The sequence below is a fragment of the Oncorhynchus mykiss genome, chromosome 16, assembly GCF_013265735.2.
Source record: "Oncorhynchus mykiss isolate Arlee chromosome 16, USDA_OmykA_1.1, whole genome shotgun sequence".
NCBI lineage: Eukaryota > Metazoa > Chordata > Actinopteri > Salmoniformes > Salmonidae > Oncorhynchus > Oncorhynchus mykiss.
Genome location: NC_048580.1, coordinates 16,992,594 through 17,018,075, shown reverse-complemented (window position 1 = coordinate 17,018,075; position 25,482 = coordinate 16,992,594). Strand labels below are relative to the sequence as shown.

Below are 25,482 nucleotides of genomic sequence, written 5' to 3'. Positions count from 1 at the left end.
TGTCCCGAAGCCACCCCTGCATTGTCTTGGCTGTGAGCTTAGGGTTGTTGTCCTGTTGGAAGGTGAACATCCCAAGGATGATTCATGGGAACAGGTTGTACCTGAGCTCAATTTCGAGTCTCATCGTAAAGGGTCTGAATACTTACATAAATAAGGTATTTATTTTGATTTTGAATACATTTGCAAAATAAAAATGTAAAAACGGGTTTCACTTTGTCTTTATGGCGTGTTGTGTGTTGATTGATGAGATTATAATTTAATAATTAAAAAATCTGTTTTAGAATAAGGCTGTAAAGTAACAAAATGTGCAAAAAGTCAAGGGGTCTGAATACTTTCCGAATGCATTGTATCTTTGGGGCAAATCCAATACAACACATTACTGAGTACCACCACATTTCAAGCATAGTGGTGGCTGTATCATGTTATGGGTATGTTTGTAATAAGGACTGAGGAGTTTTTCAGGATAAAAAAGAAATGGAACAGAGGAAAAATCATAGAGAAAAACCTGCTTTCAACCAGACACTGGGAGATCAATTTACCTTTCTGCGAGATAAATTCACCTTTCTGCAGGACAATAACCTAATACACAAGGCCAAATCTGCACTGGAGTTGCTTACCAAGAAGACAGTGAATGTTCTTCAGTGGCCAAGTAACAGTTTTGACTTAAATCTGTTTGAAATCTATGACAAGACATGAAAATGGTTGTCCTGCAATGATCAACAACCAATTTGACAGATCTTGAATATTTTTTTTATATAATAATGAGTAAATGTTGCACAATTCTGGTGTGGAAAGCAATTTGAGATTTACCCAGAAAGACTCACAGGTGATTCTGTGGGCGGCAGGTAGCCTAGTGGTTAGAGCGTTAGACTAGTAACCAAAAGGTTTCAAGATCAAATCCCTGAGCTGACAAGGAACAAATCTGTTGTTCCGTCCCTGAATAAGGTTACTAGTCTAACTCTCTAACCACTAGGCTACCTGCCACCCACAGAATCACCTGTGAGTCTTTCTGGGTAAGTCTCAAATAGTGTTAAGATTTCCCTTTGCTGGAACTAAGGGGTCTATCCTGAAAAACAGCCCCAGACCATTATTCATCCTCCCCCAATCTTTACAGTTATGCATTCGGGCAGGTAGCACTCTCCTGGCATCCACCAAACACAGATTTGTCCGTCGGCCTGACAGATGGTGAAGCATGATTCCTCACTCCAGAGAACGCGTTTCCACTGCTCCAGAGTCCAATGGCGGTGAGATTTACACCACTCCAGCCAACACTTGGCATTGCATGGTGATCTTAGGCTTGTGTGCGGCTGCTTGACCATGGAAACTCATTTCATGAACCTCCCGACGAACAGTTATTCTGCTGACATTGCATCCAGAGGCAGTTTGCAACTCTGTAGTGAGTGATACAGGCGATTTTTACGCACTCCGCGCTTCAGCACTTGCCAGTTCATTCTGTGAGCTTGTGTGACCTACCATTTCGCGTCTGAGCCGTTGTTGCTCCTAGACATTTCCCACTTCACAATAACAGCACTTACAGTTGACCGGGGCAGCTCTAGCAGGGCATACATTTGACACACTGACTTGTTGGATAGGTGGCATCCTATGAAGGTGCCACATTGGAAGTCACCGAGCTCTTCAGTACGGGCCATTCTACTGCCAATGTTTGTTTATGGAGATTGCATGGCTATGCGCTCAATTTTATACACCTGTCAGAAAAGGGTGTGGCTGAAATATCCAAATCCACTCATTTGAAGGGGTGTCCAGATACTTTTGGCAATGTGGTGTTTTAGTGTTTTTAAAATGTTTCTTCCACTTTGACATCAAACAACGACAATTAAATACATTTTAATCCCACTTTGTAACACAACAAAACGTGATAAAAGGGGTGTGGGGTGTGTCAAGGGGTGTGAACACTTTCTGAAGGCACTGTAGAATCAATTCCCAGCCCTAATAAATACCACCCATCTGAAATCTGACAGCAAAAAAAACGTCTGAATGCAGATGTCACAAAGCAATTTGAGAGGGGGCTACAGTAGTCATGTGAGCTTGCCCTGGGATACTTGTGTGTGTGAATAGCGTAATACTACAGCTGTGATGGAACAAAACACCGGCACATCTTTCATCAGTCATCATCGCATCAAAAATGTGCCTCAAATGAATGCGTCGTTTTCCACAATCACCCCCTTTCCTTCGACCCCACCGCGGGGATGTTTACAGATAGCTATCATTCTGTCTTCTTCACGTTTTGCGTTTGGACACGTTTCAAAAGACCAGGGCTTTTTATCTCGCCTCATGCTGTGAGGAAATTTGCTCCTTAATGGCTTTCAAAACAGGAAGCCCGACAATAAAAACTGGAAAATGAGAATGCAGTCCTTTCAGAAGAGGCATTCTTCGCAGTGTTGGAGAATTGTATTCTGAGTGCACGTCACTGTGGTGCCAACTGTGTCAGTCACAATGACCTTCACCTGCCAGCACAACTTAATACTACAACTGGATACCAAATTAAAGTCTGAATGCTGTTTATGGCATTCTTACTGTAGTATATTTCACAACCCAATCCCCTGCCTCCTCTATGGAATTCATGCCCACTGAGTCTGTCCTGGACATGCCATGAGTAAGCTAGTCCTTCTGTGCACCAACACAAAAAAAGAGACCAGAAAGACAGCTACATGCGCTTCTGCACAGTTGGATAAAACAAACCTTAACAAAACACAACTTCCCCAAATAACTTTTTGTTTCAAAAATGTTCTGAAGTGGGTTTTTTTTCTCCTCTCCTCTCTCTCTCTGGGTAAAACAAATCCCTAATTTCCGGCCCCAAAAACACCCACTCCCCTTTCTCCCTCCCCGTGTGCCCTTTCCGTGTGTGGAAGTGTTCCCTCCCATTGATTCTTCTCAGCCGGGGCCCTTCCTTGACGGTGTCATCTCCTGCGCCATCCTTCCTTTTAACCGTGCTTTACTCTAGTGGCGTAGTGTGTTAAACCGTCAGAGAGGAGTGGGAGAAGAAAAGAAAAGCTGATACATGCGGTCCAAAGTTTCATCTATTGATTTCTGTTTGATGAGATGGGGGGGGGGGGGGGGACAGTTCAAAGCTGCAGAGATTCCGTTTTGATCACCACTACAGTAGTGGTGTTTGTTAGTAGGGGCAGTAGTAAACAGTAGACAAAGACTGTATATGTGAATTTGTGTGCGTCTGCCTGTGAATTCCTTTGACTCTGCGTTGTGTCTAGTTCACGCCCAGATTCCATGCGGTCAGTAGGTTCATTAAATGTCGTGAAAACATGCAACAGCTTTATGACACGCTGATATGCGATCACTAGAATGTGCCAGCACGTGACCTACTGTACACGACCTATCCCTATGGAGCTGATCAGTAGACGAAGTGAATACATTCGCTAACTCGATGAGCGGTTTTAAACTGCAGACACAGGGAGCAACACATAAAGAACATCACTACTATTCAACAAATTGAGAGTTACATGAGCTGGAGTGACAGGCAGAGGAAGCGTGACAGCAGAGGAAGAAAGAGAAGAACAAAGGTAGTCTTTGCGACGTCCATTCATTTCCCCCATCGTGAAGCAAGATACGGAGAGCCAGGGAAACAGAGTCAAAAGGCAGCACGGTCAGAATGCTGGGTAAGGTAGCAACTACAGAAAGGGAGAATGGGATGGCGGGAGTCTTTGCAGTGTCCATTCATTCCCATGATGAGCCAGAGCTGTAGACTCTCACCCAGTGCTCCCCACTCTGCTCGTCCTCTCTGTGATGTGCAGCTGTGTCCACTGGGGGCTACAATTAGCCAATCAAACTCAATCCAGCCGAGACTCGGCGCCGCCTCTCAAACCCCCTCGCTCTCTGGAGCCTACTCCTCCAAAGAGACGGGCAACTTGTAAGACTGGGGGAGGTAGCCTTTGAAGTCCCAGGCGCTGCCGAGGCCTCCCTTTTTGCTCATATCAAGGGTGAGGAGACGTAACAATTAAAATGGCAAGAGGCAGGCACCACGGCACGCATGCACAGCACATAGGCTCGTGCCCATGCAGGAGAGCTCGTGTGCCGTGAGCACGCCCGCTCGGGAGAAGGTGGGCCACAATGGAGGAGAGGCAAGCTAGGCGTTAGCATGGTGGCTAACGGGTTAGCACCGACAGAAACCGTGGTACAAGCGATGAAGGATCTTGACACATATTTCCTAGTAGCGTCTTTTCCATCCATCTCCATTTTCTCTCTGTTGCTTCTCTGTCATTACCTCCCTTTCATCAACACAACTGGAGTCATCTGTCTTAGTGGTAGTGACTAAAACCTAGATGGCCTGTAACGTATGTGACTCCATGTTGCATAAGACACAGCTTTACTCCTCTCAGTGGCAACCTTCCAGGTAATTACACAGCACTGACTACCAGCCCAGATAGAGAGCACACACACAACACACACACACACACACACACACACACACACACACACACACACACACACACACACACACACACACACACACACACACACACACACACACACACACACACACACACACCTCCCCTACTAATGCAGAATCAGTTTGACACACAGCCAGTCACAAACCCACATCATTTTAAGGAGGCAATCATACCCTGTTCCCCAATCCCCATATACTGCGATCCTCCCCTGTCAACTCCCTTGCCTTGAGTCTGTTGTGCTATAGCCTACAGTATACCAGGACTGACTTTGCTGTATGGTGCAGGGTCATCTATAGTTTAAACAGGTGTGCTTACGCAGATGCAACGGAACATGTGGTCTGTATTAGCTACAGCAGTGGTCACCAACCATTTCCAAATCAAGCCCACTTTCGCGATCAAAAAGCAAGCAGAGATCTACCACTTAGATTTTCTTTTAAACATTACTTTTTTTTAACTTTTTTTTTTTTTTTTTTTACATGAACCTAATAAAAACAGTTCTGTAAAAATTAGGTTTGTGCATTAGGCCTAATACATTATCACAGCATATCTTCTCAGACCATATTATATTTCAAAACTTGAGCTTTAGATCAGTTGGTGAGCACTTGCGAGGCACAGCTGAGCAGAAATTGAAAACATTTGCAAATCATTTTATTTGTTATTTTACTGTACTGATGGTACCTGCATCTGATGATCATGATGCTTTCGAGACAACTGGGAACTCGGGGAAAAAACAAGGTCAAGTCATGACATCAGTCATTTTCAGGTTCAAAAGTTGGAGGTCTAGAAAGTTGCCAGAGTTTACGACTTGGAATTCTGAGTTGGATAACCGTTCAAAACTATTTTTCCCAGTCGGATCTTGAGTTCCCAGTTGTCTTGCAACACTCGGAAGTCAGATTTCCCGAGTTACCAGTCGTTTTGAACACGGCATGACCAGAGAAAGTGAAATATTCCTCGATATTAAAGTAGACACGACGTGCTGCTAATGCTAATAAAAAAGCAGGGCTATCGATACACTTGCCTTCTCATTCATTGCAGATGCAGCGCGAGCGGAAGAAGGGAGAATCGTGTTTTAAAAGGTAGTATATCTTACGTAGAATAGCATTAACGTGTTCTGTGGCCGGGGTCGTGGAATCTCTGTAGGTGATGTGAACTATCCGATTAGCCAGTGCAGCAGGCGCACTCTATTTAGCTACAGATCTCCCGGTCCGCCGGGTAGGCGGAGTTTCTCTTTTCATAAAAATTAAATAGTTCAAATGGAAACACTTTGCTTACCCGGTGCGCAGGGATTCTGAATCAAGCGCACCTACCACCAACAGCACAACACAAACATAAAAACAAAAATAAGGAAAGCAAGCCTTTCACAGCCTTTATAGTTGGCTTTTCTACAGAAATGTTTGGTGATTGACTAGGAATGCCTTGAAGAGCGACCAGTTGAGTGCAATCGATCATTTGGTGACCGCTAAGCTACGGCAAGGAGCAGCAGCCAAAAAGAGCTGAACCAGCGTTTTACTGTAGCACCCGTCAAGACAAGAGCTTAACCAGCGTTTTATTTACTGTAGCATCCGTCAAGACAAGAGCTTAACCAGCATTTTACTGTAGCATCCGTCAAGACAAGAGCTTAACCAGCGTTTTAGCATCCGTCAAGACAAGAGCTTAACCAGCGTTTTAGCATCTGTCAAGACAAGAGCTTAACCAGCGTTTTACTGTAGCATCCGTCAAGACAAGAGCTTAACCAGCGTTTTACTGTAGCATCAGTCAAGACAAGAGCTTAACCAGCATTTTACTGTAGCATCTGTCAAGACAAGAGCTTAACCAGCGTTTTACTGTAGCATCTGTCAAGACAAGAGCTTAACCAGCGTTTTAGCATCCGTCAAGACAAGAGCTTAACCAGCGTTTTAGCATCTGTCAAGACAAGAGCTTAACCAGCGTTTTACTGTAGCATCCGTCAAGACAAGAGCTTAACCAGCGTTTTACTGTAGCATCAGTCAAGACAAGAGCTTAACCAGCATTTTACTGTAGCATCTGTCAAGACAAGAGCTTAACCAGCGTTTTACTGTAGCATCTGTCAAGACAAGAGCTTAACCAGCGTTTTAGCATCCGTCAAGACAAGAGCTTAACCAGCGTTTTACTGTAGCATCAGTCAAGACAAGAGCTTAACCAGCGTTTTACTGTAGCATCCCTCAAGACAAGAGCATAACCAGCGTTTTAGCATCCTTCAAGACAAGAGCTTAACCAGCGTTTTAGTATCCGTCAAGACTAACATGTCAAAAGGGTGCTCTTTTAGCAGCTTGTCAACAAACTGCATGATAGTGATAGAAACAAAAATAGCTAATGCATAAGCTTGCATTTAATTGCAAACATAAATTGGACATCAGTTCTGAGTACATAGCACTGCAAGTCATGCTTCATAAAACAAGGAAGCATTCTGTCTTTTGTCTGTTATTTTAGACTTCTCTAAAGGCAGAATCCCAGAAAAGAAAACACAACGGCTATGGTCTCAATGAATGCCAGTGAGAATCCACTGAGCCATTCAGGCTGCCAGTTGATTTATCCATGCCTCACTACACACCAATCAGCTTGCCCGCCCGGCCACACCACCAGCCAGTCACTTGTCTGCCATTTCAACACAAGATGGAGACAGTGCCAAAAGTTCTAATTAAAATCTCCATTCACCAAGACGTGTGAGGGAAAGAGCCCAAATGCTGGGCTTTCCAACAAAGTCGAGGAAAACAACAAATTCTGCGACAAGCCGCATCTTCTTGGTTACTGCCGAGCACCAAATAAATAAGCATGAAGAGGAGGGGGAAGGGTGGCGACATCTTGTTACGGAGGAACAGAGCATGTAGCAGATAACAGAGCGACAGTGTTCAAAGAGACCGTGTTCAAAGAGGCAGGCCGGTAAAACTTGAGCAGATACAACATCATCGCCTCATTGTCCCTTAATCAGCATCTGAAGAGTAGCCTGTCGCGTGTCTGCAAAACCACGCCTGTCTCACTCCAATCACAACGCTTAACGTGCTTTTAATTTCAAATCTCACACACACACACAAACAACTGTCACACAGCCACTCGGGCTGGGCTGCATCCATGCTATTATTTTACTCAGAAAGGATGTTAACAAGACAAATGAATGAATATATACACAAATAATGCATTTAGATAATGATAAAGTATACACTTCCTCAAAATAATCAGAATGAATCTAAGATAATTCAATAAATCTGTCATGAATTTTGACATTTTTTTTGCAGAGGAGATCTAAGCCACACAAATGTACATCTAACTAAGATGTGCATGCAGTATTTCTCAATAAAAATGTGCATGAAAACAAGTCGTTGCCCGTTGAATGACAACAAAGACTTTATTGAAGAATCCCTACAGTTGACCAATCACCGACAAAACAAACCAAAACGCAAAAAAAAAATATTGCTGTAATATATGCACAAACTCTTACGAAATGTTTTGGCTCAGAACTGCCCTTAGCGGTGGTATATTGGCCATATACCAAACTCCCTCGTGCCTTATTGCTTAATTATAATACAGGCAGGCACCACAAGACAAAATAGCTCAATCAAGCATGATGGTCTTGTAAGTATAAAAGCAAAGATGTTTTTTTATTCAGTGCCCTCCATAATTAACGAACAGTGAAGCCTTTTTTCTTCTTTTGGATCAAAACTCCAAACGTCTGAATTTGAACTCAAACCATAACTATGAGGTTAAAGTGCAGACGGTCAGCTTTAATTTGAGGGTATTTTCATCAGGTGAACTAGTGATCAATTACAGAACTTTTTGAACATAGCCCCTCCCATTTTAGGGGAGCAAAAGTACTGTGACAAATTCACTTATATGTGTATTAAAATAGTAAAAAGTTAAGTATTTGGTCCCATATTAACAGCAGGCAATGACCATATCAAGCTTAATATACACATTTGTTGGATGCATTTCCTGTTTGTTTTGGTTGTGTTTCAGATTATTTTGTGTTTATATATACAGTGCCTTGCGAAAGTATTCGGCCCCCTTGAACTTTGCGACCTTTTGCCACATTTCAGGCTTCAAACATAAAGATATAAAACTGTATTTTTTTGTAAAGAATCAACAACAAGTGGGACACAATCATGAAGTGGAACGACATTTATTGGATATTTCAAACTTTTTTAACAAATCAAAAATTAAAAAATTGTGCGTGCAAAATTATTCAGCCCCCTTAAGTTAATACTTTGTAGCGCCACCTTTTGCTGCGATTACAGCTAAAAGTCGCTTGGGGTATGTCTCTATCAGTTTTGCACATCGAGAGACTGAATTTTTTTCCCATTCCTCCTTGCAAAACAGCTCGAGCTCAGTGAGGTTGGATGGAGAGCATTTGTGAACAGCAGTTTTCAGTTCTTTCCACAGATTCTCGATTGGATTCAGGTCTGGACTTTGACTTGGCCATTCTAACACCTGGATATGTTTATTTTTGAACCATTCCATTGTAGATTTTGCTTTATGTAATGGATCATTGTCTTGTTGGAAGACAAATCTCCGTCCCAGTCTCAGGTCTTTTGCAGACTCCATCAGGTTTTCTTCCAGAATGGTCCTGTATTTGGCTCCATCCATCTTCCCATCAATTTTAACCATCTTCCCTGTTCCTGCTGAAGAAAAGCAGGCCCAAACCATGATGCTGCCACCACCATGTTTGACAGTGGGGATGGTGTGTTCAGCTGTGTTGCTTTTACGCCAAACATAACGTTTTGCATTGTTGCCAAAAAGTTCCATTTTGGTTTCATCTGACCAGAGCACCTTCTTCCACATGTTTGGTGTGTCTCCCAGGTGGCTTGTGGCAAACTTTAAACGACACTTTTTATGGATATCTTTAAGAAATGGCTTTCTTCTTGCCACTCTTCCATAAAGGCCAGATTTGTGCAATATACGACTGATTGTTGTCCTATGGACAGAGTCTCCCACCTCAGCTGTAGATCTCTGCAGTTCATCCAGAGTGATCATGGGCCTCTTGGCTGCATCTCTGATCAGTCTTCTCCTTGTATGAGCTGAAAGTTTAGAGGGATGGCCAGGTCTTGGTAGATTTGCAGTGGTCTGATACTCCTTCCATTTCAATATTATCGCTTGCACAGTGCTCCTTGGGATGTTTAAAGCTTGGGAAATCTTTTTGTATCCAAATCCGTCTTTAAACTTCTTCACAACAGTATCTCGGACCTGCCTGGTGTGTTCCTTGTTCTTCATGATGCTCTCTGCGCTTTTAACGGACCTCTGAGACTATCACAGTGCAGGTGCATTCATACGGAGACTTGATTACACACAGGTGGATTGTATTTATCATCATTAGTCACTTAGGTCAACATTGGATCATTCAGAGATCCTCACTGAACTTCTGGAGAGAGTTTGCTGCACTGAAAGTAAAGGGGCTGAATAATATTGCACGCCCAATTTTTCAGTTTTTGATTTGTTAAAAAAGTTTGAAATATCCAATAAATGTCATTCCACTTCATGATTGTGTCCCACTTGTTGTTGATTCTTCACAAAAAATACAGTTTTATATCTTTATGTTTGAAGCCTGAAATGTGGCAAAAGGTCGCAAAGTTCAAGGGGGCCGAATACTTTCACAAGGCACTGTACATATATATATACACAGTTGAAGTCGGAAGTTTACATACACCTTAGCCAAATACATTTAAACTCAGTTTTTCACAATTCCTGACATTTAATCCTAGTAAAAGTTCCCTGTCTTAAGTCAGTTAGGATCACCACTATATTTTAAGAATGTGAAATGTCAGAATAATAGTAGAGAGCAGCTACTATTTTATTTCTTTCATCACATTCACAGTGGGTCAGAAGTTTACATACACTCAATTAGTATTTGGTAGCATTGCCTTTAAATTGTTTAACTTGAATCAAACGTTTTGGGTAGCCTTCCATAAGCTTCCCACAATAAGTTGGGTGAATTTTGGCCCATCCTGTCAGAGCTGGTGTAACCGAGTCAGATTTGTAGGCCTCCTTGCTTGTACAAGCTTTTTCAGTTCTGCCCACAAATGTTCTATAGGATTGAGTTCAGGGCTTTGTGATGGCCACTCTAATACCTAGACTTTGTTGTCCTTAAGCCATTTTGCCACAACTTTGGAAGTATGCTTGTGGTCATTGTCCATTTGGAAGACCCTATTTCGACCAAGCTTTAACTTCCTGACTGATGTCTTGAGATGTTGCTTCAATATATCCACCTAATTTTCCTACCTCATGATGCCATCTATTTTGTGAAGTGCACCAGTCCCTCCCGCAGCAAAGCACCCCCATGCTTCACGGTTGGGATGGTGTTCTTCGGCTTGCAAGCCTCCCCCTTTTTCCTCCAAACATAATGATGGTCATTATGGCCAAACAGTTCTATTTTCCGACCAGAGGATATTTCTACAAAAAGTACGATCTTTGTCCCCATGTGCAGTTGCAAACCGTAGTCTGGCTTTTTTATGGTGGTTTTGGAGCAGTGGCTTCTCCTTGCTGAGCGGACTTTCAGGTTATGTCGATATAGGACTTGTATTACTGTGGATATAGATACTTTTGTACCTGTTTCCTCCAGCATCTTCACAAGGTCTGTTGCTGTTGTTCTGGGATTGATTTGTACTTTTCGCACCAAAGTACGTTCATCTCTAGAAGACAGAACGCGTCTCCTTCCTGAGCGGTATGATGGCTGCGTGGTCCCATGGTGATTATACTTCCGTACTATTGTTTGTACAGATGAATGTGGTACCTTCAGGCGTTTGGAAATTGCTCCCAAGGATGAACCAGACTTTTTTTCTGAGGTCTCGGCTGATTTCTTTTGATTTTCCCATGATGCCAAGCAAAAAGGCACTGAGTTTGAAGGTAGGCCTTAAAATAAATCCACAGGTACACCTCCAATTGACTCAAATTATGTCAATTAGCCTATCAGAAGCATCTAAAGCCATGACAAAAATTTCTGGAATTTTCCAAGCTGTTTAAAGGCACAGTCAACTTAGTGTATGTACATTTCTGACCCACTGGAATTGTGAAACAGTGAAGTACGAGTGAAATAATCTGTCTGTAAACTATTTTGGGAAAAATCACTTGTGTCATGCACAAAGTAGATGTCCTAACCGACTTGCCAAAACTATAGTTTGTTAACAAGAAATTTGTGGAGTGGTTGAAAAACGAGTTTTAATGACTCCAACATAAGTGTATGTAAACTTCCGACTTCAACTGTACTTATATATTTATATATATACATAAAAACAATAATGAGGCTATATACAGGGAGTACCGGTAATGAGTCAATGTGCGAGTATACAGGTTAGCCGAGGTAATTTTGTACGTGTAGATAAGGGTAAAGTGATGCATAGATAATAAACAGCGAGTGGCTATTTGATTAATTGTTCAGCAGTCTTATGGCTTCGGGGTAGAAGCTGTTAAGGAGCCTTTTGGACCTAGATTGGAAATCAAATCAAATCTAATTTTATTAGTCACATGCGCCGAATACAACCTTATAGTAAAATGCTTACTTACGAGCCCCTAACCAACAATATAGTTCTTTTTTTAAACACGGATAAGAATAAGAAATAAAAGTTAAAAATGAAAGGGGGGGGGCAATGCAAATAGTCTGGGTAGCCATTTGATTAGGTGTTCAGGAGTCTTATGGCTTGGGGGTAGAAGATGTTTAGAAGCCTCTTGTACCTAGACTTGGTGCTCCGGTACCGCTTGCCGTGTGGTAGCAGAGAGAACAGTCTATTACTAGGGTGGCTGGAGTCTTTGACAATTTTTAGGGCATTCCTCTGACACCACCTCGTATAGAGGTCCTGGATGGCAGGAAGCTTTGCCCCAGTGATGTACTGGGCCATTCGAACTACCCTCAGTAGTGCCTTGCGGTCGGAGGCCGAGCAGTTGCCATACCAGGCAGTGATGATGGTAAATAATGTATTGTGTCATTTTGGAGTCACTTTTATTGTAAATAAGAACATAATAAGTTTCTATACACTTACACATGAATGTGGATCCTACCATGATTACAGATAATCCTGACTGAATCGTGAATAATGATGAGTAAGAAAGTAAGAAAGATGCACAAATATCATACCCCCTGAAAAAATGCTAACCTCCCCTGTCATTGTAATGTTGAGAAGTTAGCATGTCTTGGGGGTATGATATTTGTGCCCCTCACTAATCACTATTCACGATTAATTCCGGATTATCTGTAATCATGGTTGCATCCACATTAATGGAACAGGTGATGGAGCGTACTGGAATTTATTATGGATGTTAGAAAATACGTTTTTCTGATGCTAGCAAGCATGTATTTGCACACTGCAGTCAGTGCACAACCGGCGCACTGTTTACATGTAACGTTAGCTAGCAATTCGTTTTCTCAGCTACAGTTTGAGTTGTGTCCTGTCTGAGAGTGAAATGTGGCTAACTCTTACTGAAGCTTGGAGTATGGATTAGCTAGCTAGCTAGTGTTGCAAAAGCCAATCGCATGCATTGTACGGTAGCAGTGTCACAATTTGTCCAAAGTTTGGTGTTGGTTTTGAACTAATGTACTAGCTAACGTAAACTCACTCACTTTTGTACATCGCCTTGGTCCGTACAATTGCCTTTATTTTAGTGCCCCAAAAACGAAAATACTTCCAGATCAACTGTAATGTCAATATCATTGTAAAGCCCAATTTCTCCCCTTTCCAACAGAATGAATTACATGACCTAAACGCTGCCAGTTTCTGCATAATTCTAGAAGGCAATGAGCCCAATCGGGTCTTTTTAAAAATGGCGGGTTAGGGAAATGAAACTAATGCGTGATAGTGAGAAGGACAGATGTTGTGTGGGAAAATAGCTTTTTTTCACTCGATCTGTCCAACTTATCACCTTATCGCCTCTAAAATGTTAATAAAACACTAAAGAGTTTATATAATGTGTCATTACATGCGTATTTGAAGGTTTGTGTCGAATTTGAATCGGGTTTTTAGGGCGGTCGTAAAGCGATCTTAGAAGTAAACAGCAACTTTGAGAATGATGATCGCATACAATGATGACGCAAAAAGTGGCTAGGTATCCCTCCCTTACCCCCGTCACTGTCCATTTCTTGTTTTTAAAGGATGAGAGAAGTGCTACACCTGGTGGAGAGAGATTGTAAGACAGAAATAGTTGCTTTATGCATGCTGTACGTTATGACATGACACGTCACGATGTCCATTTTTTCAACTTTTCTCCAATACTATAGAGCCATTACCATGTCGATCAACGCTTGAATAGAAACCTAGTTCACACCCACAATTTTGAAGTCAACACAGTCGCTACAGTCCCATTACTTTTCTTTGTAGCCTCGTTTGAATGTTGCAGTTGCGCACATTTGTACGGAATGGGGTGAGTTTACGTTAGCTATGTTTTGTGGGAAAATGTAGGACTCCCATTTGGATGTGAGCTAGCAAACGTTAGCTAGCTTCTGTGTCAAGGTCAGCTGTTTTTGTGTATAAATCTTCCATAACCAAAAAATAGCTAGCTACCTTTCTTTGCTTGTTCATTAGCTAGCTAGCTTTTAGCTGACTGGTGTCAGCTAGTTACAGAGGCTAGCTGCTGGACTTTGGACAAGTAAGCTAATGTTGGCTAGCTAGCTACCTAGCTATTCAAAATATCTGTTTGTATTTGTTCATTGTGGTATTCAGCTTGAATACCACCATATCGCTCGCTATCTACTGTAGCCTGTGTTTGTTCTTATACTTTTCTTATGACTGGTATCCTGGTGAAGCTGTGTTGTTGCCGAGCCACCAAATTTCTTGACCTGGTGTTAGAACTCTGAAAAATATATTAGCATTGTCAGAAATGCCACAAGGTAGCACGTCAATGGCATGTGAGAGTGATAAAGTATGCATTTAATCAAAACTGTTGCCCCTACAAACGTATTCAGTCCGAAAAGGTGGCAAGTCTAATGGTCATTTTATGGACACTTTAGTCTCGTTCTTATCCAACGCCTAGATATTGAGCTTGGCCGGGGCAAATTTGTTTTATTTTTTCCTAATGCTAACGACCCTGTTCAAAATCTGGTATATGGTTGCGGTGACGGCTAATAACGAGAGCCAGGGAGTTACCTCCAATCGAGGTGATTTGAGAATTTTCATCAACATTAATGTCATATGTTAAAGGGCTGCAGAGTGGTCTAAGGCACTGCATCTCAGTGCTAGAGGCATCACTACTACTGTATCACAACCGGCCGTGATCGGGAGTCCCATAGGGCGGCGCACAATTGGCCCAGCGTCGTCAGGGTTAGGGGAGGGTTTGGCCGGGGTAGGCCATCATTGTAAAATAAGAATTTGTTCTTAATTGACTTGCCTAGTTAAATAAAAGTTTTTAAAATATATTTTAAAAATATGATATGATGGTAAGGAAATTTGAATGTAATATTGAGTTTCAACCAACGCCATACTATTGTAGTGCCGACCAGTGCGACAATAATAATGGATTTTCCTTAACAACATACCCATGTTTGAATGAAATTGGTCAATGTTTCCCTGACATGTGTGGCAATTATGATTTAAGAATGTTCCCTTACTTAGTGCCCTTGTGGTATTCTCAGGTAGATTTAAGTGGCATGTTAATAAGCCCTTTAATCAGAGGTGATTCTTGGAGGGCTGGGGGGAAGAAAAATAAAAAATAAACGTGCATACTTGCAGAGGTATGCAAGAGCATGCAAATACAATCACCTGCCTCGTGTGAACTGTCACAAATATCCACAAAATATTCCAAAAAATTGTCTGTCATTGCTTTTTTTGAGGATTCAAGAGACTAAAGAAGAGCCTGGCACTCAGGGATCATTGACTACACTGACTGTGGAAAATAAAAACACAGCCAAAGAAATAAAGAAAATTCAGAGATGTCTTCACTGAAACTGCTGAGAAGAACAAAATAAAATAAATTGGAGGTTAGTCTCACTCAGGTTGAAAAACTCACTGAGGACAATACAAAACTATTCAGAAATCAGATACCGAGTGTTCTCAACTAATCCCCCTGACCCGCTCTCACGCCGTACGAGCAGGGAAACTAAACCTAATTCAGGGCGGCTTAAGTGCTCCCTGGAAACAGTCAGCATTCCACCGGCCAACACACACACACACACACCCACACAGACAGACACACTCAGAGAGAGAGAGAGAGAGAGAAGATTTTAAACTTTGACTGCCACAGTGCATTCAACCGTAGCAATAAATTGTTGTTTGGGGCTGTGGGGTTCATCGCCTCTCCGTAGACCCCCAGCCCACACTACCCTTCTCAAGACATCCCACCCAAAATCTCTCACCCCAAACAAAGTGCGGCCACTGCAATCAGGCAAAGAAGCAGGCAGGGGATGGGTGCCAGTCTAGCCAGTGAATGTGATTCAAGAGGACAGCAGACAGTAGCACTATATACTTTTGGAGTCGAATATTAGAGTTGTACATCCAGCTTCCTTTGGGTGCACTGCTATTTGACCCTGACCTTTGGACATCTTTCAGCCAGATACAGCAACACATAATCCTTAAAAGGAGAAGTTTACTTCTTTACAACCAAATCTCTATTGTTTATGTAAATGGGATGTTACAGCTAGAAGGGTCAAGACACTTATTTAGCGATTTCACTTGTTTTGGAGAAACTCATTCCTGTTCTGCAGTACGGGGGACTCTGAAATAACATGAATAAATGCTCCTAAAACACCCAAATATGTCCTTTTAGAAACAGAAACTCTCTCAGTATAGTGATTCAGGTCTTTAGATGTTATACGCATGAAATTGGGTCACTATTCGAGCTTTATCCGCAGCGTTATATTCCATTTTGTGCGACTCAAGACGTCTCCTCTAATCCAGCTGTTCCATTCTTGGTGTAGCCTGCTGCTAGAATGGTCACTCGAGTCGAAACAAAATGGAATATAACGTTGCGGATAAAGTTCAAAATGACACAATGTCATGCAAGTTTCTCAAAAACAAGTAGAATTGCAAAAAAAAAGTGTCTGGACCCTTCTATAACATGTCATTTACATCAAAAATAGAGATTTTGCAGTATTAAAAAAAACACACAATTCTCCTTTAATGAGACATTTTTAAGACTTTAATTGTAGAGGGATCATCATTTACGTTATTTACAGTTTCTTTTCCTTTAACCTTCTGACCAAGTAAGCACTGGCTGTGATTTCATAGAGCACTAACACGAGTCATGACGCACACACAAACACATACTGTACTTTGGAGGCAAACACTGCTCCAAACTCTACAGGCGACCCGAGGGATATTCTCTATATTACTTAACCCGACTCTCTCATGTCAAAACTTCCTGGAGTAGGCATTTCTAAAAGAAAAACAAAGAGTTTTCACAAAGTAATAGCACTGTGTATAGTCCCACACAATTCAGTCTAGCAAGAAAGTGAGAACAGAGGGAGGAAGGATTTCAACAAAAACAAATCATTGGTTTGCCGAACAGATGTGTTTTAAAAACACCCTCCAAAGATTGAGATTTTATCTCCTGAGTCAATCAATTTTGTGTGTTGATGCCGACTTGAGATAGGGTCAATTCAATTGTCTCAATTTTGCAGTAACATTGGCAATAACTGACAGAGCAAGGAAATAAAACGTTTCATGCTCTGTTGGCGGCATCAGGGCTGGACTATAGGCTACTTGTAAAGTTATAGCCTAAATCCTCATGTTAACTCACTGTAATAGGTTTCCCTCCTTTGCTGCCTTCCCATCACCCCTCCTCCTATTTATCCTCCTCCTTGGAACCAGTCATTCCATTCCTCAGCTGAGAAAAGGAGGTCACGTATCGACTTACCCAGCGTCCCTCTCCCTCTACAGCCACAAGACCCTTCAGAAGAACCCCCCCCCCCCCCCCCCCCCCCATTTCATTCCATCACTCTACCCAACCCGGAACAACACCTCCCCATTTCAATTCTTCCATACTAACCCTTCCCTCTCATTTCAATTCTTCCATACCCCCCACTTCCCCCTTCCCGCCCAACCATGCCCTCAGCCCAATACTAATTGGTAAATCTGTTGAACCATAGCAGTTCCAACAATGAGACACCTGGAGTTCTGTCAAAACGAGTTTCCCTGTGAAACGCCCTCAAGAACTAATACAGTACACGGCCCCCTCTCCACCGCTCACAGCAGCCCAGCCACAGAATCAGATGGGGGACTTGGGCAGAGGAGGAGGGAGGGAGGGAGGGTTGGACAAGCAGGGGGATATAGAAAAAGTGCTTCATGTTAATGATCATTATTTGGAAAATTCGCAGTGGGATGTTTCACCAGGTCCCTGAAGACCAATATGCCAAATTAACAAATCTGTTTGGACACTGCACCATTATTTAAGGTCAAATTTTGATGAGACATTTTTCTATCTGACTGCAAAACTAAGCTACTATTTTAAAAAGGATCAGTGCCATCACTTTCTCGTCCCTTTTCTAGTTTGCTCTCAAGCACAGACATACACACGCACACAGACACATGCCTGCAGTGTGTCACAAGGCGTGGTGTCTGTGATGTCATGTGCAACTGTGCTTGACAACCTTACTTGACCTGACGAAGACCACTAATGTAGCACACAAACAGACACACCTCAAATTGGATTGGGCAACCATACATCTACATCTTAAACAGAGAGACACAGACACCAACACATATGCAGACACACTGGTGCAGACAAACACATATTCAAGACTCACAAAGAAACACAGACATAGACACACCCAACAGAGCTCCTGCCTTGCCTAATCAAACAAGTTCTGGCAGACACTTTTTACTGAAGGGAGGGAGGGGGAATGAGGGATATCTCTCTCCGCTTGTAAACAGTGTTTACATTAAAGGTTGTTCCCGAAAGTGTTTTTTCCAAGTGAAACATTTTTATTACTGACACGGTCCCAATGGAGTGTGGAAAATCAAGCAATTGATCAGCCGGAGCAACTCAAGCAGGAATCTCAAAAGAATCCGGGATCCATACAAAGGAGACAACAATTAGTTTTCGACTTGGCTCCTCAATGACAACCCACGTCCCACAGTTCCTCTCACTCCCGTCATCAGGCTAAACGTGCAACCATGAGCCACAATCTAGCCTAGCGCCCACTGATCTGGCAGCAGTCAACAGTCAGCTCTGCAGATGAAGGCTAGCCATTATGTCCTGCTCCATTCAAACGCTGACCGTTTGGGTACGTCAAGAAGGGAACCATAATTGAAAAGTAGTAATATAGAAATGAAACAGGCCCTGACTATTCATGGTCCGTTGATGGCTCCTGACGACAGGAGAACAATTCAGAAAAGAAAGAGAGAGAGAGAGAGAGAGAGAGAGAGAGAGAGAGAGAGAGAGAGAGAGAGAGAGAGATTCACACACTCCACTCCCTAGTTAACTTCTCGCTGGCTCTGCATTCAGATGCCGATAATAAAGAGAATCCTCTTCAAGACAGCTGCTAAGAGAAATAGATGAAAAGAGAACAGAAAGAGATTCTCTCTCCCGGATGGTAATTCAAACACGAACACAGAATACAGTCCTTCAGCAAAAGACTGGAAAACGATTGACATCTCATAATATGTGAAAAAAAGAATTACCAAAAACCTCAGAATAAATACACTATACTGTCTGACAGAAACCTTTCTGGACCTGAAATCATCAACCTATACCATGTTCAAACAGTAGAGACTTAAAGTAAAATACCACCAAAAAAATGACCTTTTTATATTTGTTTCATTAGTCTGTTGACATAGTCCCAAAATACCTACATTTCAAAATACACAAATCCTCCCAGTATGATGCATGTTGCATCCGCAGATGATTTCGATAGTTTGAAAGTTTTGGGACCTTGTCAACAGCGGACTAATGAAACAAATACCCCCCAAATATTTTCTGGGTGGAGTTTCCCTTATAATCAATAAGACACTTTGGCACTGTTGTAAAGCAAAGGATGCTACAAGCCTCTATCGACAGAGAGCGTAATGCTACCTCGAGAGTAAACATTCTAAACCATCTGATGTTAGCCACAAAGCCCCGTCAGCAAACGGAACTGGGCTACACCAACTATCATAACGCTAGAGTGGGTTACAAGCTCATTACTCACAAAACACAGTTCACAGTTTTCTAAATCAGGCTTGCCAGAGAACTAGGAATGTATGTGTTGCACAAGACATCAGTACATATTTAGTGTGAGAACCAGGGTTAAAAAAAAAAAAGTCAATAGGGTACTTGGAACTTCAAAAGTATCCCCCAAAATATCTGCACCAGCCCCCATTACAGAGCAACAACAAAGCAAGTCAACAACAAAGCAGCAACAGCACTCAAATCAGCAGCAAACACAACAACATAGCATGATTAGGCTATCATTAGAATTATGACTATTATTATTCTTTTTTTTTAAATCATCATCATCATCATTTGTCAGTTGTTAATTTGGCATCATCAACCAGCTAGCAAGATACTTGGAATTCAAAGTTCTCACCAACTGAAATTGGTGAAGGCTCAGATCTGACTGTCCGGGGAATTCCAAGCAGAAGGGCCCCTGAAAGGCAAAGACGGACGTTCCCGAGTCACACAATTATATCAGCTCACACACACACACACACACACACAAACACACACACACACACACACACACACACACACACACACACACACACACACACACACACACACACACACACACACACACACACACACACACACACACACATCATCATCATCATCATCCTAGCCTACCAGGGACATGAATGCAAAGGAATGTGTTCTCACTTAAGCCTAATGCAGCCCCCCTTTTCACTAGCTAGGCTATTCATTTATTTAAAACTTCTATTTCCTTTCCTTTTCAGTACCTCAGCTTTCTTTCTCTAGGGGTGCCTTAACTCTCCTTATGCACACACACATTACACAGAGAGAATATGAGAACATGGGTTGGCTCTGGGTTGGCTACATGGCTGTTATACTGGCTGGCTAGTTGTTAACACTGGAGTAACTTGGCCGTTTCTTGCTGCTGGTTCAAAGACATTGACTTAGGAGACTGCAGCGTGCACTAGGGTGAACATGGGAAGATGTCTTCCTGTGCATGTCGGTAGGTGTGCAGCTAACAGCCAAATCACATTTTAAATCACACTAAAAAATCAGGATATGAAGGGCATGGAAAGAGGAAAGGGGGAAAAAAAGAGGGGAAAGGAAGAGAAACAGGGAAGGAGATAGAGTTCATGCATCAGTTTACAAAAGAAACGTGCACACTAATCACATTGTGCAAAGTCATTCAGACACACACAAAACAAAACCCTACTGGACCACCTAGGTTAGTGTGTTTCTCCATATACTGAAACCGTACTGTCGTGTACAGGTCACTCTGCACTAAGGTCAATGAGTCAATTCTCGGAACAGGCTTACAGTATTTTCAGTGCTTACACATACACGCACACACATTCTAGATCTCCGTCACACATTCCCCAGGGTGGCCTTAGTTCACAAGGGTTATAACCGCTAAAATACTACTCAGAGGTAAAGAGGACAATGACTTCCCAACTATTCCTGTGAGTTTCAAAGCCGCTATCCACATTTCTCCGTGCAAATCAGATGACAGCGAACGGTGAAGAAAACAGGCTTCCCACTATTACAGGTCAGAATCTGGATGCTTCTTATCTAGAGATTCCTCTGTTGTCTGCTTAGCAGCCTCTGACTGTCCTTGGGGTGTTCGTAAACAACTGGACATTCGGTGTCGTAGAGAAACAATGACTTTGTCTAGATTAGGTTTCAATAAGTGAAACAGCAAACCCCTACTGCCCTCTAGTCACAGTTCCCATGATTGACACACGTCTCGTCTCGGCTGGTCTCACATTTGGCACCTTAGTTGGTTGTGATGTCAGCCTGACAGTGCAATGTCTGGTCTGAGACAGTGGACAGTGCAAAGGCCTGGTTGGGTGCCCATAGGAGGCACAAAGCCCCCTGTCTCAGGGTGAGGCCATGTCTCCTACTAACAGCTCTGGTCTAAAGCACTGCTGCCACAACAACAGACACCACTGAACACATCTGTGATAATGCTACCACTGACTTTGCTCAGACTAGCTAGCCAGAGCTTACAGACTGTAGTAGAGGGGAGTTTCTGAGCAAAGAATAGAGAAGAGAGAGAGAAAGAGAGACAGAGAAAGAGAGAGAAATATCGATAGAGAGAGAGAGAATGTGAAAGAGAGAGAGAGAGATCTCGTCTCGTAAACAGTGAGGGTAGTGTCTCCAGTCTGTGACCCTGGGGGCGCTCATTAACAGTGAAGGAGGCCAGGATTTCACACCAGGGCTTCCAACCCACAGGGCTATTGTCTGTACAACCCAGGTGCACCGCGATTCAGAGGGAGGAGGCATATCTTTATTTAACTTGTCACAGCGTACATAAAGATGGACGCAGAGTGGGCAAGAGGCCACTTCTTTTCTAAGGATGACCGGCCAAGCCGTTCAGCCACAGTTGGGGACTGAGAAGTCGTTGTGGGCATTTCCTGAACACATCTATTCTATTTCAAAATGTAGGGATGGGCACTTCATTTCAAGCCAGCTCCCACTCGTTTCTGTAGGTCTTCTTCCAATGCACTTTATACAGAGAGACAAACGGGCCTGCAACATGAAAGCCGAGTGTTCATTGGTTAGAAAGCCTCAGGTGGGAGGTCTTGCCATACATAGATGTAATAGTCAGGTTCCATCACTTCCTCAAAGCTAATTATCATACACTCGGAATAGGCACACAACAGGACACTACACCTTTCCCTTACTCCCTCAAGTTCCATGTTCCACACTGCTCCTGACTGACGCACGCACGCGCACGCACGCGCACGCACACACACACACACACACACACACACACACACACACACACACACACACACACACACACACACACACACACACACACACACACACACACACACACACACACACACACACACACACACACACACACACACACACACACACACACACACACACACACACACACACACACGGAAGCCCAATTGGGAAATGGTTAACACTCCAGCCCATCCCCTGTTGCCAGTGAAAGCCCAGAAAACAATGTAGACATTGTCTGGCCTAAACAAGACTCTAACAAAAGGACTGTGTGTGTGTGTGTGTGTGTGCACGTGCACTCTCTCACTCTCAAACATATGCGTATTTCTGCCCCAGTTCCCAGCATGTCAATTTAAGAAACATTGTTAAGAATGTTTGACTTGCACCATAATAGTAAGTCTAAAGTGGTTGCGAAATGAAGGCTATTCATCACATAGCCTATAATTTACTTTGTCAGATGACTGAGTAAGAAGATGACTCAATGTTTTAAAGCCAACAACAAGTGACGTCATCTTTCTTACATTCCCTTACCCTTTTCTAGTCTTTATACAGAGTAGAAATGTAAATCACTTTTCTTAACTTGAACACACAACAAATCCCGTAACAAATCATAAATCTGTCTAAAAACAAACCCCGCCTCTAAGCTACCAGAACAAGTAGCATAAAACATCAGCCAATGGGTTATCTGTGGTGCACCAATAATTAAGGTGACTGTCAACTCATTGAGTTTTGAGACTGTGTACACGATGTGTCACATGAAGAGAACATTAGGAACTTAAACTGTGTGACTACGGACAGAGGGTCTATTTTCCACAATATTATCTCGGACTGTTGACTGCGTGAGGCTGATGCACAATACAAAAAAATGTCCCTCCCTGGGTTCCTTTCTGTAAAAAAAAAAAAAATCACATCAATAGACTTATCAATAAATAATAACATTCACCGGTGGTCTATAAGTTCAGTGGCAGCGGTTTGGAGGCCGCCCCGCAGGGCGGTCAGACACTTCAAAGGCCCTGGCATGCCCCCTTTGCCAGCGTGGCGGTGAGGGGCAAACCACGCAGCCTCGTAGCGACAAGCCCTTGCGAGGTCACTTCCTCCATTCCCTTCATGGCTGACCCTCAAGAGCTCCACCCACTTCTCCCCCAGAAACTGACCTACCCAGAGACTCTTCACAAGATCCATTTTTATTTCATTCTGTGTATCTGTCTATCTGTCTTTGTCCTTCTCCATCTCTCTCTGCTCCATTTAGCATTTGTATGTCTCAAACTTGATCTTTTTTTGTTTCATTTACTGTTTCACTGTCTCTCTCTGACTTTTTCTAAGATTGGGTCACTTGAACTTCTCCTTATCTTCGGTGCCTATCGGCAGGCTCTTATCGCTGCAGTGCAGACAGCATATTCCCCAAGGTGCCCAGGTGTTCTTCCCATTTAAAAGCAAAAAGAAACCACTGTTTACCGCCCAATTGATTGATAAGGGGATCCCATGAAGTAACATATAGACCACGTTGGTTAGGGGGTTACGATCTATACATTTACACGCTGACTGAGATACGAAGGCACAAGGTGCTGTTATCTCTGACCATGCCCATCTGTCTATACGTTGTTAGCACTGCTATGATGCAAACCAGGGAAACATTGAATCCAACTCCCCTCAGTCAGAGATAGATGGAGAGGAAGGGTGGGATGGGAAATAGCAACACAAGCTTCCTCTCACATCCATTTGAATCACTTACTCTAACAGCGAGTGTGTGCCGGTGCAGCAACACCTCTGATCCCCGGTTCTTGATCAAACAAATCACAGATGGTACCGATCAATCAAAAATAAATAATATAATAAACAATGAGATAAACACGTTTGCTGGCGCAACGAGACGCTAATGTATTCTGAGCACGAGGCATTTGAACCGGAAGCGTGGGTTGGATGTCATCTTAGGCAAGTCCTCTTCAAGCCCCCCGGTACTAAGGAGCAACGGAAGACGTGAGGTGATAAGTATTTACGGCCGTATGACTCACGGAGGAATAAAAACAGAAGTTTTTACCTGCCTCCCACCAGCTTAATGATTTCAGAGGAGACGTAATGTCTCTTAAAATAACCACCCGAGTAGGGCCCCCTGAACTTTACGGTATAAAAATAACACCGGCGTCTCTCGGCGTCTGTCCTACTGAGTTTGGTTGTCGTGTTTGTTAGAGCACTGTCATCGCCATCTCTTTGTCTTAGCATAACTTTTGACAGGGTTTCTGTTTCAAATAAACAGCCTATTTTAAGCTGTATGTACTTAACGAAACTGGGCAAAAGGCCAAGAGGGCTGGCGTGCCAACTTTCTATTCCCGTTGAACTGGAAACCATTTCTGATAGTATTTTTATTGTGGCTCATAAAAAACGGTCTATACTTGTCCAATACCAACAGTGACGTACGTGAAGACAGTGCCTTGACATAATTTATGCCACTAAACGTTCAGGTCTCTGCGTAAAAACTCAGGCGCTAAACAAATGTCGACTGCGTGTTCGCTCCACGGGTCAACGCAGGGTCAAGCTATGTGGTGAACTCGAAATCAATCAGGTCAGAGTAGGACTACTGATCTCGAATCAGTTCCCCCATGTCCATGTAATCTTCTTTGTTATGATCCAAAAGTTCAAACTGATCCTAGATCAGAACTCATACTCTGAAAAGCTTTATGAATACGGGCCAATGGGTCTATAGCGTAGCCTAAACCAAGTATATGTCCAATAATATTGCATATACACCATGTATAAACATTAACGTGATGGAACTCCAGAAACAATGCTACCCACTATGCCAATTCTGGCCTAAGGCACTTCTTAGTCACCTTGTTAACAACTTTAACATTCGTGCCACACATCGGATTGATATTCCTCAACATGTAACCTCCACATTGACCTGACCTAATAGCCTGGAAAGTGAGAAACAGAACAGTGTAACAGAGAACTGGCTTTTCACATTTCAACATGGTCTATTAGACTACAATGATTCAGTTTTCATGACCCTATCACGGTCCAATAGTCACGTAGCCAGCCTGGGTGCCCGGCGGTCATGCTCTTTGGAATGTGAGCAGGGTGGGTTCTTTAACCACGTGGCTATAACTCCGCCTACACCTCATGAAGGTGCTCATGAAGTCAGCAGAGTAAACCTTCCTTCTCTGAGGTTACGGGTCATCGCCATAGGTTTCCTATAAGGTTCATTTCCTTATCCGGCTCCAAACTCTACTGTACAGTAAGGGCTGGGCGGGGCCTTGTGTCGACACACTGC

General features: G+C 42.9%; 1 protein-coding gene across 24 annotated transcripts in view; it reads right to left on the bottom strand.

The window, feature by feature from the left end:
• LOC110491462 (transcription factor 7-like 2) overlaps positions 1 to 25,482 on the bottom strand; it is a 112,083-nt gene that overhangs the window by 47,443 nt on the left and 39,158 nt on the right. For 17 of the 24 annotated variants that reach the window (XM_036946340.1, XM_036946323.1, XM_036946324.1 and 14 more), the window contains exon 5: positions 19,855 to 19,914. The exons of the other annotated variants lie outside the window; for them this stretch is intronic. In XM_036946340.1, coding sequence (XP_036802235.1) covers positions 19,855 to 19,914 — 60 coding nt within the window. The remainder of the gene's footprint in view (positions 1 to 19,854; positions 19,915 to 25,482) is intronic. 24 annotated transcript variants of the gene reach the window in all.